The sequence below is a fragment of the Arachis ipaensis genome, chromosome B6, assembly GCF_059453495.1.
Source record: "Arachis ipaensis isolate K30076 ecotype BB chromosome B6, ASM5945349v1, whole genome shotgun sequence".
Classification (NCBI taxonomy): domain Eukaryota; kingdom Viridiplantae; phylum Streptophyta; class Magnoliopsida; order Fabales; family Fabaceae; genus Arachis; species Arachis ipaensis.
Genome location: NC_142441.1, coordinates 53255891 through 53270680, shown reverse-complemented (window position 1 = coordinate 53270680; position 14790 = coordinate 53255891). Strand labels below are relative to the sequence as shown.

Below are 14790 nucleotides of genomic sequence, written 5' to 3'. Positions count from 1 at the left end.
CCAGGTCACGTCCGAGGAACGCAACACAGTCACACGAGGGACGTCCCTTTGGGGGGACTGGCGACAACCACGCCAGAATAATGTAAGAGCTACGCCATAGAATGCAAGACCTGGAACGCCGGTTAGCAGATAGGGAACGCGACCAACATACCCCAGAGCAGAGTCACTCCCGCTCTCGCTCCAGGAGTTGCTCCAGACACACGCCTACCCCCCAGCTGAGTCCGAAAGCACCGGGGAGCGAGGGCGCGCGAGAAGACGTCATGACCCCATCATTTATGCCAAACGTGAGAGGCGGCGTACCGCGAATCGCGGGGACGAGGACACTCGTCAGGAGAACGACGAGGGAAGAACGACGGGAACACAGGGACCCGTAATAATGGGAGCGACCCCATTCCACCGTTCCATACTCGAGGTCCGGCTGCCTAAACACTTTGACAAGCCAACGGACATGAGGTATGATGGAATGCAAGACCCACTGGAACACCTCACGGCCTTCGTGGCCAGGATGAACCTAGAGGGAGTGGGAGACGAGGTAAGGTGCCGCGCTTTCCCAGTCACCCTGGCAGGACCTGCAATATGGTGGTTCAATAACCTCCCGCAGGGCTCGGTAACCCGCTTCTCCGACATTAGCCATGCCTTCCTGGCTCAGTTCACGACCAGAATTGCCAAAGCCAAGCACCCGATCAATTTGCTGGGGGTGACCCAGAGAGCCGGGGAGCCGACCAGAAAATACCTAGATCGCTTCAACGATGAATGCTTGGAGATCGACGGGCTGACAGACTCGGTGGCGAGCTTATGCTTGACTAACGGGCTCTTGAACGAGGACTTCAGGAAGCACCTTACCACAAAGCCAGTATGGACAATGCAGGAGATCCAATGCGTCGCTAAGGAGTATATTAATGACGAAGAAGTCAGCCGGGTCGTAGCTGCCAACAAACGGCAACCCCCCTACAACCAAACCCGCCATTACAAGGGTGGAGAAAGACAAAAGGAACACGCCAGGGACGGCGGTCCATGTAAGGTGTCAAAGCCATTTCCCCGAGTAGGGAAATTCACCAACTACACCCCCCTCACGGCCATCGCGTAATCGTGAGAACGGACCAAGCAATTCGCCAAGTACTCCAAAAACCTGATTTGGCAGGAAGGATGATGACCTGGGCCATCGAGCCCTCCCAATATGACTTGCAGTATGAGCCCCGACATGCAATCAAGGCACAGGCGATGGCAGATTTCTTGGTAGAGGTAACGGGTGATCCCCACGAGGAAACGGGCACACGGTGGAGGCTCCACGTAGACGGGGCCTCCAACCAGACGTCCGGGGGAGCCGGGGTCATCTTAGAGAGCCTGGCGGGAGTCATTTATGAGCAGTCGACCAAGTTCGAATTTTCAGTGTCGAACAATCAAGTGAAATACGAAGCCCTCTTAGGTGGACTAACCTTAGCCCGAGAAGTCGGGGTAACAAGGCTGGAAGTGTGCAGCGATTCACAGGTCGTCACCTCTCAAGTAAACGGAAGCTATCAAGCTAGGGACCCCCTCCTACAAAAGTATTTAGAAAAGGTTAGAGAATTGACCAGGCAGTTCCAAGAGGTCACGGTCCAACATGTTCTAAGAGAAAGGAACACACGGGCAGACCTCCTATCTAAATTAGCAAGCACGAAGCCGGGAGTAGGCAACCGGTCTCTCATCCAGAGCATGGTGAAGGAACCAACGGTTGCCCTCTATTTGACAGAGTCAAGCCCCTCCTGGCTGGACCCTATCACAAACTTCTTGGAACATGGCAAGCTGCCTGATGATGAGAAAGCGACCAAAACATTGAGAAGGGAGGCGGCCAAATATGCAATCATACAAGGACAACTTTTCAGAAAGGGCCTCAGCCAACCCCTATTGAAGTGCTTACACCCCAACCAGACGGACTATGTACTTAGAGAAGTCCACGAGGGATGCTGCGGCCACCACATCGGGGGCAAAGCCCTAGTAAGGAAGCTCATCCGAGCTGGATATTACTGGCCATCAATGATGAGAGACTCCAAAGAATTTGTCAGGAAATACTTAAAGTGCCAAGAAAACGCCAACTTCCACAAAGCGCTGGCTTCCGAGCTGAGCCTACTGACGTCTACACGACCCTTCGCTCAATGGGGAGTCAACCTCTTAGGGCCTTTCCCGGTTGGCCCAGGGCAAGTCAAATATCTCATAGTCGACATCGACTACTACACTAAATGGATAGAGGCTGAACCACAAGCCAGCATATCCTCATCCAATTGTAGGAAGTTCATGTGGAGACAGGTGATAACCCATTTCGGTATCCCGGAGATCGTCATTTCAGATAATGGGACGCAGTTCACTAACAAGAAGTTCACGGAATTCCTCACCGGCCTGGGGATAAAACAAAGGTTTTCCTCAGTAGAACATCCCCAGAAGAACGGACAAGTGGAGTCCGCAAACAAAGTCATCCTACTAGGCCTCAAGAAGCGCTTAGACAACAAGAAAGGCGCATGGGCCGACGAGCTCGCTTCGGTCCTCTGGTCCTACCGGACAACCGAGCAAAGCTCCACCAGGGAAACCCCCTTTTGCCTAACGTATGGGGTCGACGCAGTGATACCCGTGGAAGTTGGCGAACCGAGTCCACGGTTACTCCTCGCAGGAGTACACGAAGTGGTGGAAAAAGACCTGGTGGAAGAGACCAGAGAGATGGCTCACTTGTCAGAAACAGCACTAAAACAAAGAATAGCCCTACGCTACAACACCAAAGTCCTCAGGAGGGACTTTGAGGAAAGAGACCTCGTCCTGCGACGCAACGACGTCGGTTTACCGACCCCAGGAGAAGGAAAACTGGTGGCAAATTGGGAAGGTCCCTACAGAATCAAAGAAGTGCTCGGCAAAGGCGCCTACAAGCTGGAAAGACTCGATGGCAGAGAGATCCCGAGAACATGGAACGCAGGTAACCAGAGGAGGTTCTATTCGTAGCTTGGTTGCCCCGACCAAATGGCCTGACAAGCTAGATAGAGGTTTACTTTAATCAAATGTTAATTCCCAATTATTTACTTTTATCAAATGCCTACTGTGTTCGTGAACTTGTCTAGCTAACGACTAATTCTTACTTGTCCAAATATTCCAACGCGTACCCCGCGAGATCGTACTCGTAAACGGCAACCCAGGATTGATCACCCCGGGAAGCCAACGGAACCATAGCCATATCGAACGGCCACAATAATAAGGCCACAACGGTTTCAAAAATAAAAACGACCCCAATCGGGTTACCAACGCAAATGGCAAAACGGACACAAGCAATAAGTCCGCCCCGAAAAGACGGTAACGAAAATAAAACACCAAGCAAGATAAACGATAATAATGATAAGTTGACCAAGCGACCAGTTAAGCATAAAAGTTATAAAGTCACGACGAAATGTTCAACAAATCCGCACCAAATCAAAGTTACAAGAAATCACTTTCGAGGCATGTCATCAATCTTTCCGTCTTGGACTGTCTTGAAGACCCCAATAGCCGACGTGTCAAAGTCAGGAGCCACGATCTTCACCTGGGCCTTCAGAGCATCCTCGGTCATGAAGATCGCGTTCTTCCCTTGCTCCTTGGTCGCTTTGTGCTTTTTCTTAAGCTCTTCGACCTCGGCTTTAGCGGCTTTAGCCGACGAGACGGCCTGGTCACGCTCCTTCTCCAAGACCGCCACCCGACCCTAAGCAGCGTTCAGCTGGCTCTCTAGGGTCTTCTCCCGTTCAGCTAAATGAGCCACTGTCTCGTCGGAAGCCTTCAATTTCTCCCTGGCAGATATCGCTTTTGAGCTATCACGACCCTTCGGAGCAGAGTCCGGTACATCCATCTCGCCTACCCAGCCAGGTCGGTCCCAAGAAAATGCTCCTCCGTCCCAGGGATCAGCTGGGAGTCAATGAAATTCGTAGCATCAAAATTCCTTTCCATGATGGTGAGAGTCCCTTCCGGGCTGGCAGATGCCTTCCGCTTCTTGGGGGTATGAATAAGTTCCACATCATCATATTCTTGCTGGGTAGGAGACGAGTGCCCAGTAATGGCCGCCTCTTCGGGACTGGAGGAAGCCTGCACCTCGGCTTGATCCTTTTCAGACATCCCGGTGTCTGGGGGAGAGGGCACGGCCTGATCCTCCTTCTCCTCGGAAGGGCCCCCTGGTTCCACAGCATCCTTCTCGTCAGCCTTCGCATCATCGCTATCCTCCAAGAAGGTCTTGACCAAATTTTCAAGCCCAATCACCGAAGCAGACATCTCCACTACAACAGGAAACCAAACACGTTAGTCGTGAAGTCAGGAAAAACAAAATAAACAACAAGCAATGCAAAAACACAAGGCAGAATAGCTCACAAATATAATTCCTGGCGGACTCCCGTTCACCCATTCGGAGGTGGGGGTTCACGGGGTTCTATCCAAAAATAGCATACAACACATCGGCAATCCTTTTATTTACAAAGGACATTCCCTTGTAGGTCACCTTGATGAAAGAGTTAGACCCTGCCCCGAAACTCCAATAAGTCGGGATGAGACGTTCCCCCTCTAACGATAACCAAAAGGGATGGCGACCTTTAGCAGGGTAAACTTTGAAGAATTTGTCCTTGAACCCATATTAGGAGTCCTCGAACAGGCCAAATATCCTCCGGCCTTGGGCAGACCGGAAAGACAAAAACCCTTTCCTCGCCTTCCCTTGTTTGGAGGGGTTGGTAAGGTTGAAAAATAAGAGGAAGACATCCACTGATGCTGGCAGCTCGAGATATTCACAAACCATCTCAAAATAGCGGATAGAAGCCCAGCTGTTCGGATGGAGTTGCGACAGTGACACGGATATCCGATTAAGGAGAAACATCTGGAAATCGGAGAATGGCAGGCGGACGCCTACCTGGGTGAACATGGCTTTGTAAAACCAAATCCAGTCAGCGACCCGGGGAGAACGGAAATTAATCTCGTACAAACGCTCAGTGGGTGCAGGGACGAAGGTCTCGTAATTGGTCTCTTCATCTGTCCCCCCGCACAGATATCCGGCTTGTCGGAACTCCGTCAACTCCTCCAGATCCATCTGGTTCGGCAAGTCCTTTATGTCTGAGGTCACCCAGGTGTAGGGGTCATAGTTTGCCGCGGAGGTGGAAGTCCGGGAGACGATGCGAGGCATACATACAGTGGAGGTACCATTCCATTAGTCTATGTGGTCGGGAGACCGGAAAAACCCAAGAAACTACGTTTATCCTATTCGACAATTAAGATCAAGCATGGCCAAAGCTGCATGGCCAAAGCTACACCTAACCCGAAAGCCACCTAAAAATCTACCCTGGAATGGTACCCTTCCCCTAACACGTCTACCTAGCATCAAAAGATCATATAGCCACAAATTCCAAGCAAGACAGCAAGAACAAACAAATACTAACAAGCACACAATAACAGAGCAGAAAAAAGAGAAGTCTGAGGATTACCTGAATTTGTTGCGAAAGCTGGAAGGATGAGAGGAAGATGATTCGAGAAAACTGCAACAACACTCTGGAATTACTGAGGGAGGAAAATGGTGATAGCAAGGAAATGGAAGAAACAGAAGCGTAAAAAGAAAGAAAAAGTGGGAGGTGAACTATTTAAAAACTGCCATTCAGGAAGCGCGAAAGATTTGGGGGCAAAATAGTATTTACACACGGGGTTTTACAACCCATTATGAGCATTTAATGCTCAGCGCGAGGAACGAAGCGACAAACGGTCGCCCTAGCAACCAAGAGACACGCGCGCAGGGGGCATGTCCCTTCCACAAGCGGCCGACCTAACGATCATGAATGAAAGACGAAGTAACACGCCACTGATAGCTCCCATGGCTACCACTGGCGCGTGGGGGCACAGTTACGGCCTGGCCAAAATATTCCATGGGTCGGCCCGACCCGAGCGCCACCCGACCCGGACGGTCACGGGTGATGCGCCCCGCAACCAACCCGGACACGCGTCCCGGACAGTTCATTCATGGCTATGGGAAAACGTCCCAGAGAAAGTGGGTCTGTCCTTGTAGGACCCACCCCTGACACAGTATATAAGGGGAAGGATTCGCACTTCTCCCAAGGTACGCCACATATCACATCACCCCTTTTCACCTGCACTTTTACTGATAAGAACGTCGGAGTGTCTTTGCAGGTAACACCCCTCCTTCCTACACGAAGTACCCGGGACCTCGCGCACACCAGCCCGACAGTCCACGACCTGACGAGCCCCGACCACTCCCCGGAAGTCCAAACCCGAATCGTCCGGTAACCGACCTACCGAACAGAAACTAAAAGATATGATTCTAAAATTTAAAGATCGAACCTTTCTTAATAAGCAAGTAACAACTTGAAATTTTTTTGAATTAAAACATTAAATGTTAGTGAGATTTTCGAAAATATGAAGTAAGAATAAGAAAAAGATTTTGAAAATCAATTTTTTTTGAAAAAATTTCAAAAATATAAAAAATAAATGAAAAAGATTTGATTTTTGAAAAAGATTTTGATAAGATAGAATTTTAAAACTAAAATTTAAGAGTAAAACAAGGAAAGATATATTTTTTATTTTTGGATTTTTAGTAAAGAGAGGGAAAAACACCAAATTGAAACAAAACATAGAAATTATGAATCAAAACAACTAATGCAAGCAAGAACACTTTGAATGTCAAGATGAACACCAAGAACACTTTGAAGATCAAGATGAACATCAAGACTTATTTTTGATAATTTTTAAGAAAAGAAAAACATGCAAGACACCAAACTTAGAAATTTTCAAACTTTATACACTAACAAATTAAAAATGCATATAAAAAACAAGAAAAGACAGAAAGCAAGAAAATACAAAGATCAACAAAGAAGATCATCAAGAACAACTTGAAGATCATGAAGAACATCATGCATGAGTTTTCGAAAAATTTAATGAAAATTAAAAAATTTGCAATTGACACCAAACGTAAAATTTGACACTCTACTCAAAGATGAAACACAAAATTTTTTTTGGTTTTTATGATTTTATAAAATTTTTTTGTATTTTTTCGAAAATTATTTGGAAAAGGAAAAAAATAAGGAATTCAAAATTCTTAATGAGAATTCCAGGAATCATGCAATGTTAGTCTAAAGCTCCAGTCCAGGAATTAGACATGGCTTACTAACCAGCCAAGCTTTCAGTGAAAGCTCCGGTCCAAAACACTAGACATGGCTAATGGCCAGCCAAGCTTTAGCAGATCATTACATTCAACAGCAAAATTGATAGAAATCAACAAGCTCTTGTGATGATAAGTTGAAACCTCGGTCCAAAAGATTAGATATGGCTTAATAGCCAGCCAGACTTCAACAGATCATCATGAAACTCTAGAATTCATTCTTGAAAATTCTGAAGTCATAGAATAATTTATTTTTAAAGTTTTTTTCAAAAATTAAAAGAATAAAAACAAAAAGCTTGAAATTAAAATAAAATTACCTAATCTGAGCAACAAGATGAACCGTTAGTTGTTCAAACTCGAACAATCCCCGGCAACGGCGCCAAAAACTTGGTAAACAAAATTGTGATCTCTAAAACGGTGCCAAAAACTTGGTACGCACGAATGTAATCTCACTTCTTCTTCACAACTTTGCACAACTAACCAGCAAGTGCACTAGGTCGTCCAAGCAATAAACCTTACGTGAGTAAGGGTCGATCTCACGAAGATTATCGGCTTGAAGCAAGCTATGGTCATCATGTAAATCTCAGTCAGGCGAATTCAAATGGTTATGAGGTTTTGATAATTAAAATATAATTAAAATATAAAATAAAATAGAAATACTTATGTAATTCATTGGTGGGATTTCAGATAAGCGTATGGAGATGCTTGTTGCTTCTGAATCTCTGCTTTCCTACTGTCTTCATTCAACCATTCATACTCCTTTCCATGGCAAGTTGTATGTTGGGGGATCACCGTTGTCAATGGCTACCGTCCGTCCTCTCAGTGAAAATGGTCCATCTGCGCTGTCACCGCAGGGCTAATCATCTGTCGGTTCTCGATCATGTTGGAATAGGATCCATTGATCCTTTTGCGTCTGTCACTACACCCAACACTCGTGAGTTTGAAGCTCGTCACAGTCATCCCATCCCATATCCTATTTGGAATACCACAGACAAGGTTTAGACTTTCCGGATCTCAAGAATGGCCGCCAATAATTCTAGCCTATACCACGAAGGTTCTAATATTAGATTAAAAACCCAAGAGATATGCATTCAAGCTCGTTTGCATGTAGAACGGAAGTGGTTGTCAGGCACGCGTTCATAGGTGAGAATGGTGATGATCGTCACACAATCATCACATTCATCATGTTCTTGTGTGCGAATGAATATCTTAGAGAAGAAATAGGCTTGAGTTGAATAGAAAAACAATAGTACTTTGCATTAATTCATGAGGAACAGCAAAGCTCCACACCTTAATCTATGGGGTGTAGAAACTCTACTGTTGAAAATACATAAGTGATAAAGGTTTTGGCATGGCCGTGTGGCCAACCCCCAAACGTGATCAAGAGATCAAAAGTGATACAAAGATAGTCTCAAAAATGATTAAAAGATGTGAAATAAATCACTAAAAGTAGTTTTTATACTAAACAAGTCACTAGGGTTTACTGAAAATGAGTAACTAAGTGCAGATAGTGCAGAAATCCACTTCTGGGGCCCACTTGGTGTGTGCTTGGGCTGAGAATTGAAGCCTTCACGTGTAGAGACTTCTCTTGGAGTTAAACGCCAGGTTGCAGCCTATTTGTGGTGTTTAACTCTGGTTTGTAACCTGTTTCTGGCGTTTAACTTCAGAATAGGGCAGGAAGTTGGCGTTTGAACGCCAGTTTGTGTCATCAAAACTAGGGCAAAGTATGGACTATTATATATTTCTGGAAAGCCCTGGATGTCTACTTTCCAACGCAATTAAGATCGTGCCAATTGGGTTTTTGTAGCTCCAAAAAATCTATTTCGAGTGAAGGGAGGTCAGAATCCAATAGCATCTGCAATCTTTTTTCAACCTCTGAATAAGATTTTTGCTCAGGTCCCTCAATTTCAGCCAGAAAGTATCTGAAATTACAGAAAAACACACAAACTCATAGTAAAGTCTAGAAATGTGATTTTTGAATAAAAACTAATAAAAATGTTGTAAAAACTAACTAAATCATACTAAAAACTACCTAAAAACAATGCCAAAAAGCGTATAAATTATCCGCTCATCCAGTATCTTCTCAAATCTTATTGAGAACTGTATGGAAATTTTCATGGATGATTTTAGCGTATACGGTCATTCATTTAACCTTTGCTTGGATAGTTTAGATAGAGTATTAGACATGTGTGTTAGTTCAATCCTTGCATTGAATTTTGAAAAATGTCACTTTATGGTAAAACAAGGTATTGTACTACGACATGTTGTTTCTAATACTGGTATTTCTATAGATCCAGCAAAGGTAGATGTCATTTCTAGTTTTTCTTACCCTTCCTCCGTGAGGAAAGTCCGTTCATTCCTTGGCCATGCAGGTTTCTACTGGAGATTTATCAAGGACTTCAGTAAGGTAGCATTGCCCTTATCCAGACTGTTACAGAAAGATGTTGAGTTCGAGCTCAGTGTGGATTGCATAGAAGCATTTGATAAGCTAAAAATTGCCTTGACTCAAGCTCCGATTGTGAGAGGAACAGACTGGAACCAGCCCTTTTAGATTATATGTGATGCCTCCAACCATGCAGTAGGAGCGGCGCTGGCTCAGCGCGAAGGTAAGGATCCTTTCATAATTGCTTATGCTTCTAAGACCTTAGCCGCTGCTCAGTCTAATTACACTACCAATGATAAAGAGCTTCTGGCTATTATTTTTGCTCTGGATAAATTTTGAGCCTATTTACTTAGTACAAAGGTGGTAGTGTACTCAGATCACACAGCTTTGGGGTATTTATTAGCTAAAAAAGAGTCTAAACCAAGGCTTATATTTTGGATGTTGCTGCTACAAGAATTTGATTTAGAAATTAAGGATAGGAGTGGTTCCCATAATTTAGTGGCTGACCACTTGAGTCACCTTGAGCACATTAAGACTGACTCTACTCCTATCAATGATGCTTTTCCATTTGATAGCTTGCATGCAGTATCTGAAGTAGTTCCTTGGTATGCACCTGTAGCTAATTATCTAGTTAGCCATACTTTCCCTCCTAATTTTACTAAGCATCAAAGAGACAAGCTGAAAAGTGAGTCCAAATATTATATATAGGATGACCCATATTTGTGGAGGTGTGGTGCTGACCAGGTAATCAGAAGGTGTGTGTCCCAATCAGAATTCCAGTCCATTTTAGAGGCCTGCTACTCTTCTGAGAGTGGAGGAAATTTTGGCCCTCAAAGAACAGCTAGAAAAATTTTAGACTGTAGATTCTGGTGGCCTACTCTTTTTAAAGATGCTACTGCCTTTTGTAAATCTTGTTCCCCATGCCAAAGGTTTGGGAATATATCCAAGAGAGATGAGGTGTCACAACAGATTATGCTATTCTGTGAATTTTTTGATGTTTGGGGCATTGACTTCATGGGTCCATTTTCAAACTCTAGTGGTTACCTTTATATACTATTAGCTGTAGATTATGTTTCTAAATGGGTGGAAAGAATTCCTACCCGTACTGATGATGCTAACACTATCGTCTCCTTTGTTAGAAACCATATTATCTGTCGCTTTGGATCACCACGAGCAATCGTGAGTGATCAAGGCACTCACTTTTGTAACAGGAGATTAGCAGGACTACTGAAGAAGCACGGGATAGTTCACAAAGTGGCAACATCATACCACCCCCAGACTAATGGGCAAGCAAAGGTGTCTAACAGAGAAATAAAGTGCATTCTGGAGAAGATAGTAAAGCCTCATAGGAAGGACTGGAGCACCAGACTTGTTGATGCACTCTGGGCATATCGGATAGTGTACAAGACACCCATTGGGATAAGTCCCTTCCGCTTAGTGTACGGAAAGGCTTGCCACCTCCCAGTGGAGGTTGAACACAAGGCTTTCTGGGCTGTGAGGGAGTCCAACATGGGATTTGAGAAAGCTGGCGCTGAAAGGAAGCTACAACTAGTAGAACTAGAGACCCTTCGACTTGAAACTTATGACAACTCCAGATTATACAAAGAGAAGGTGAAGGATGTGCACGACAAGCATATCAAAAGAAGAGAGTTCAGACCTGGAGATCTGATTCTCCTTTACAACTCCAGGCTGAGACTCATACCAGGAAAGCTGAGATCCAGATGGGAAGGTCCCTATAGAGTAGAGAAGGCAGAGCCATATGGAGTCTTCCACCTGAGTCATCCATTAAGTTCCAATTTCATCAAGGTCAATGGACATCGCCTAAAGCTTTATCATGGTGAGAAGATGAAGGAATACAAATAGCTAGAGATCTTCCTCTTGGAGGACCCACCAATAGAAGCAGAATGAGCCTGATGACCGTCCAACATAAGGACGTAAAAGCAAAGTGCTAGGTCGGAAACAACCCACCATGGTATGATTGTTTCCTTTTTATTTTCACTCTTATTTTACTTTATTTTATTTTTATTAGCATTAATCCATAATTTTTGCATATTCATATGCATGCTGCATTTTGCATTCTGCAAAAAAAAAAAAAGAGAGAGAGTGTGGCAGAAAGTTGCATGGGAGCAATGCAGAAAGTGTGCCAATCGCACAAGCATCACCATGCGCACGCGTCCATCATGCATGCGCGTCATTTGAATATTTGGCACCTCACGCGTATGCGTCAATGACGCACACGCGTGACCTAAGAAAATCGACGTAAAAAGGTGTCAGGCCGAAAGTTGTGATGGCCTGGTGCGAGAACTGTGCCCAAGGCACTAAGTCACTCATGCGTACGCGTCCCTGACACGTGCACGTCATTTTCAAATTTTGAACACTCACGCGTACACGTCAATGACGTGCACGCGTCATATGCCATTTTGGCACACATCCCAAAACGAACAAAGAGTTGTGCATGCGCAAGGCTGCCTTCGCGCGAGTAGCACAAACACGGTCATGCGTATGCGTGACCGACGCCTACGCGTCGCCTCCCTATTTGCGCGACCCACGCGTACGCGTGGAGTAGGCATGCGCGTCTCTCGCGCAACACTACCAGATCCCTGTGCCACCACTTTTCTTATCTTTTCTTTTCCAATCCTAATTTCTTTCTTCTTTCTTCTTTCTTCTTTCATATTTCTTCTTTCTTCTTTATTCTCCATTCTTTTTCTCCTTCTTCTTTCTTTACTCTTCTGATGACAAGTCATCTTATGCTAGATTTTCAAGCATTTTTTACTTGTTTCATTAGGTTTTGTGCACTTTCTTGCATTATAAATAAGTGATTTGGAGTGGATTTGCATGGTTATGTCAATTCAATCTACCATCAATTATTTGCCACAAAATCATGAGGTTTAAGCTAGAATTAGTTGGTTTTTGAATTATTTAGAAATCTTGTGAATTTGGTGATGCTTTGATTGGTTGTTTTGATTACTTGTAGGTGAAGAAATGGTGAGGAGAAGAAAGAACCATGAAAGCGTGCTTTATCAAAGCGTGTCCTAGGATATAAAAGCGTAGCACTCAAGGAACCAAGCATATCACTCTCTATTTGAGCGGAGCGTTCACCCTTTGAACGCTAGTTTGGAGCACCAAAGCTCCCACCAAAAGAAAAGCAAGGCCGCTACGTTTGAAGCACACAACGGAGAGCTCAACACCAAGGCAAAACAAGGGCAGCGCTCAATTTGAATGAAACGCTACGTTAACTCTTTTAACGTTTTCGGGCTTGGCACAAAGAAAAAGCAAGGCGCGATACAGCCAAGGGGGAGCACAAAGAAGCGCTACGTTAACTCTTCAAGAAATTTACATTTCTCATCAATTTAGATTCAGTCATTTAGTTTTCTTGCACTTTAAGCTTCAGCCATTTACATTTCTTGCAATCTAAGTTTCAGTTATTTATTGCTTGCACTTTAAGTTTCAGCTCTTGTACTTTCTTGCACTTTAAGTTTCATGCAATTTACTCTTCTGCACTTTACTTTTTTGTCAATTTCCCCTCTCCCTTTTATTTTTCATGCAATTTAGCATCTGCTGATCACAATTCACTCAAATCATCAATTATTTGCTTAACTAAATTCATCACCTAACTAAAATTGCTCAATGCATCAATCCCTATGGAATCGACCTCACTCTTGTGAGTAATTACTACTTGATGCGACCCGGTACACTTGCCGGTGAGTTTTGGTGTGGAATCTAATTTCCACCCATCAAGTTTTTGGTGCCATTATAGGGGATTGATCTAGATTGACAATGATTAAGTAAGGTGATAGTCTAGATTAAGATCTTTTTCTTTTTTTTTTGTTCATTTTCTTTGTTTTTAACAAGCACACTAACTATTTGAGACTTTGTCCTTACTAATTCTCACTACACTCAAGCTACAGAGTGCTTAGTGTGTTTCTTGTTGTTCTGGTTGTATGACAGAAGCAAGGAGAGAGGTCTCCACCTCTGGTGATCGTGACGAAAGAACTCTTCGAAGGCTGAGAAGGAAAACCAGAGGAAAAAGAGTCGTTGGTGAAGAAACTTCTGAAGAAGAGTACCAAGAAATGGAGGAGAATCCAACAAATCCACCAGTGGGAGTGGCCAACAACAATGGTCAGCCCCAGAGGAGAGTCTTGGCTTCATATACGTTTGCTAATCCTATGCATTGTGGGAGTAGCATCCTTACCCCAAATGTCAATGCAAACAACTTTGAATTGAAGCCCCAACTCATCACCTTGGTACAAAACAACTGCTCCTATGGAAGAAGTCCACTAGAAGATCCAAACCAGCATTTATCTACTTTCTTGAGGATTTGTGACACAGTGAAGTTCAATGGTGTGCATACAGACATATACAAATTGTTGCTATTCCCATTTTCATTGAGGGACAAGGCTGCTCAATGGCTTGAAGCCTTCCCACAAGGAAGCATCACTAGCTGGGAGGATCTAGTGAATAAATTCCTAGCCAAGTTCTAACCACCTAAAATGATTATCAGATTGAAGACAGAGGTGCAAACCTTCACACAGAAAAATGCAGAATCCCTCTATGAGGCATGGGAGAGATACAAGGCCTTGATTAGAAAATGTCCCCCTGAAATGTTCAATGAATGGGATATACATTAGAATTTCTATGAAGGGTTGACTCTGAAAGCTTAGGAAGCATTAGATCATTCAGCAGGAGGCTCATTGCAGCTAATGAAGACAGCAGAAGAAGCCCAAAACCTCATAGATATGGTGGCAAACAATCAATATTTCTTTGCTCATCAAAGGCAACAACAATCAGCCAAGAGAAAGGGTGTACTGGAGTTGGAAGGTGTGGACACTATTCTAGCTCAAAACAAGGTGATGCATCAGCAAATCCAGCAACAATTTGAGTAAATGGCTAAGAGGATTGATAGTCTACAAGTTGCATCAGTAAATGTCACCAATCAACCACCAGCTGGGTGGGGACAAAATGAGGAAAATTGTGAAGATCAGCAACAGGAATAAGTGAACTACATGCACAACCAATGATCCAGCCAGAATGAATTCCATGGAGACACATACAACCCCTCTTGGAAGAAAAACACTAACCACAGCAACCAGCAAAACACTAACCATAATCCATAGAGAAAACCCCAAAACAACTACCCAAATTCCAGCTACTATTCATCTAATAATCCAGCCACTAACCAAAACAACTACCATCCACCTTCAACATCCCACAACCAGCCACAAATACCACAAGATGCTCAAAGGATCTCCAACTTGGAGATACTAATGGAAAAGATGATGAA

The 14790-nt window shown here is 44.1% G+C and overlaps 1 protein-coding gene and 1 non-coding gene across 2 annotated transcripts; one reads left to right on the top strand and one right to left on the bottom strand.

Annotated features, from left to right (window-relative positions):
• The first annotated feature begins 1221 nt into the window (after positions 1-1221).
• Positions 1222-3143, top strand: LOC148555598 (uncharacterized). Its single transcript, XM_088490666.1, has 3 exons — positions 1222-1917; positions 2284-2799; positions 3081-3143. The coding sequence occupies exons 1-3, from the start codon at positions 1222-1224 to the stop codon at positions 3141-3143; spliced, it is 1275 nt and encodes a 424-aa protein (XP_088346792.1).
• A 10865-nt stretch (positions 3144-14008) lies between these two features.
• On the bottom strand, positions 14009-14112 carry LOC148555597 (small nucleolar RNA R71). The gene has a single exon (XR_015887906.1). It is a non-coding gene; the product is annotated as a small nucleolar RNA R71 (small nucleolar RNA).
• Positions 14113-14790: the final 678 nt, after the last annotated feature.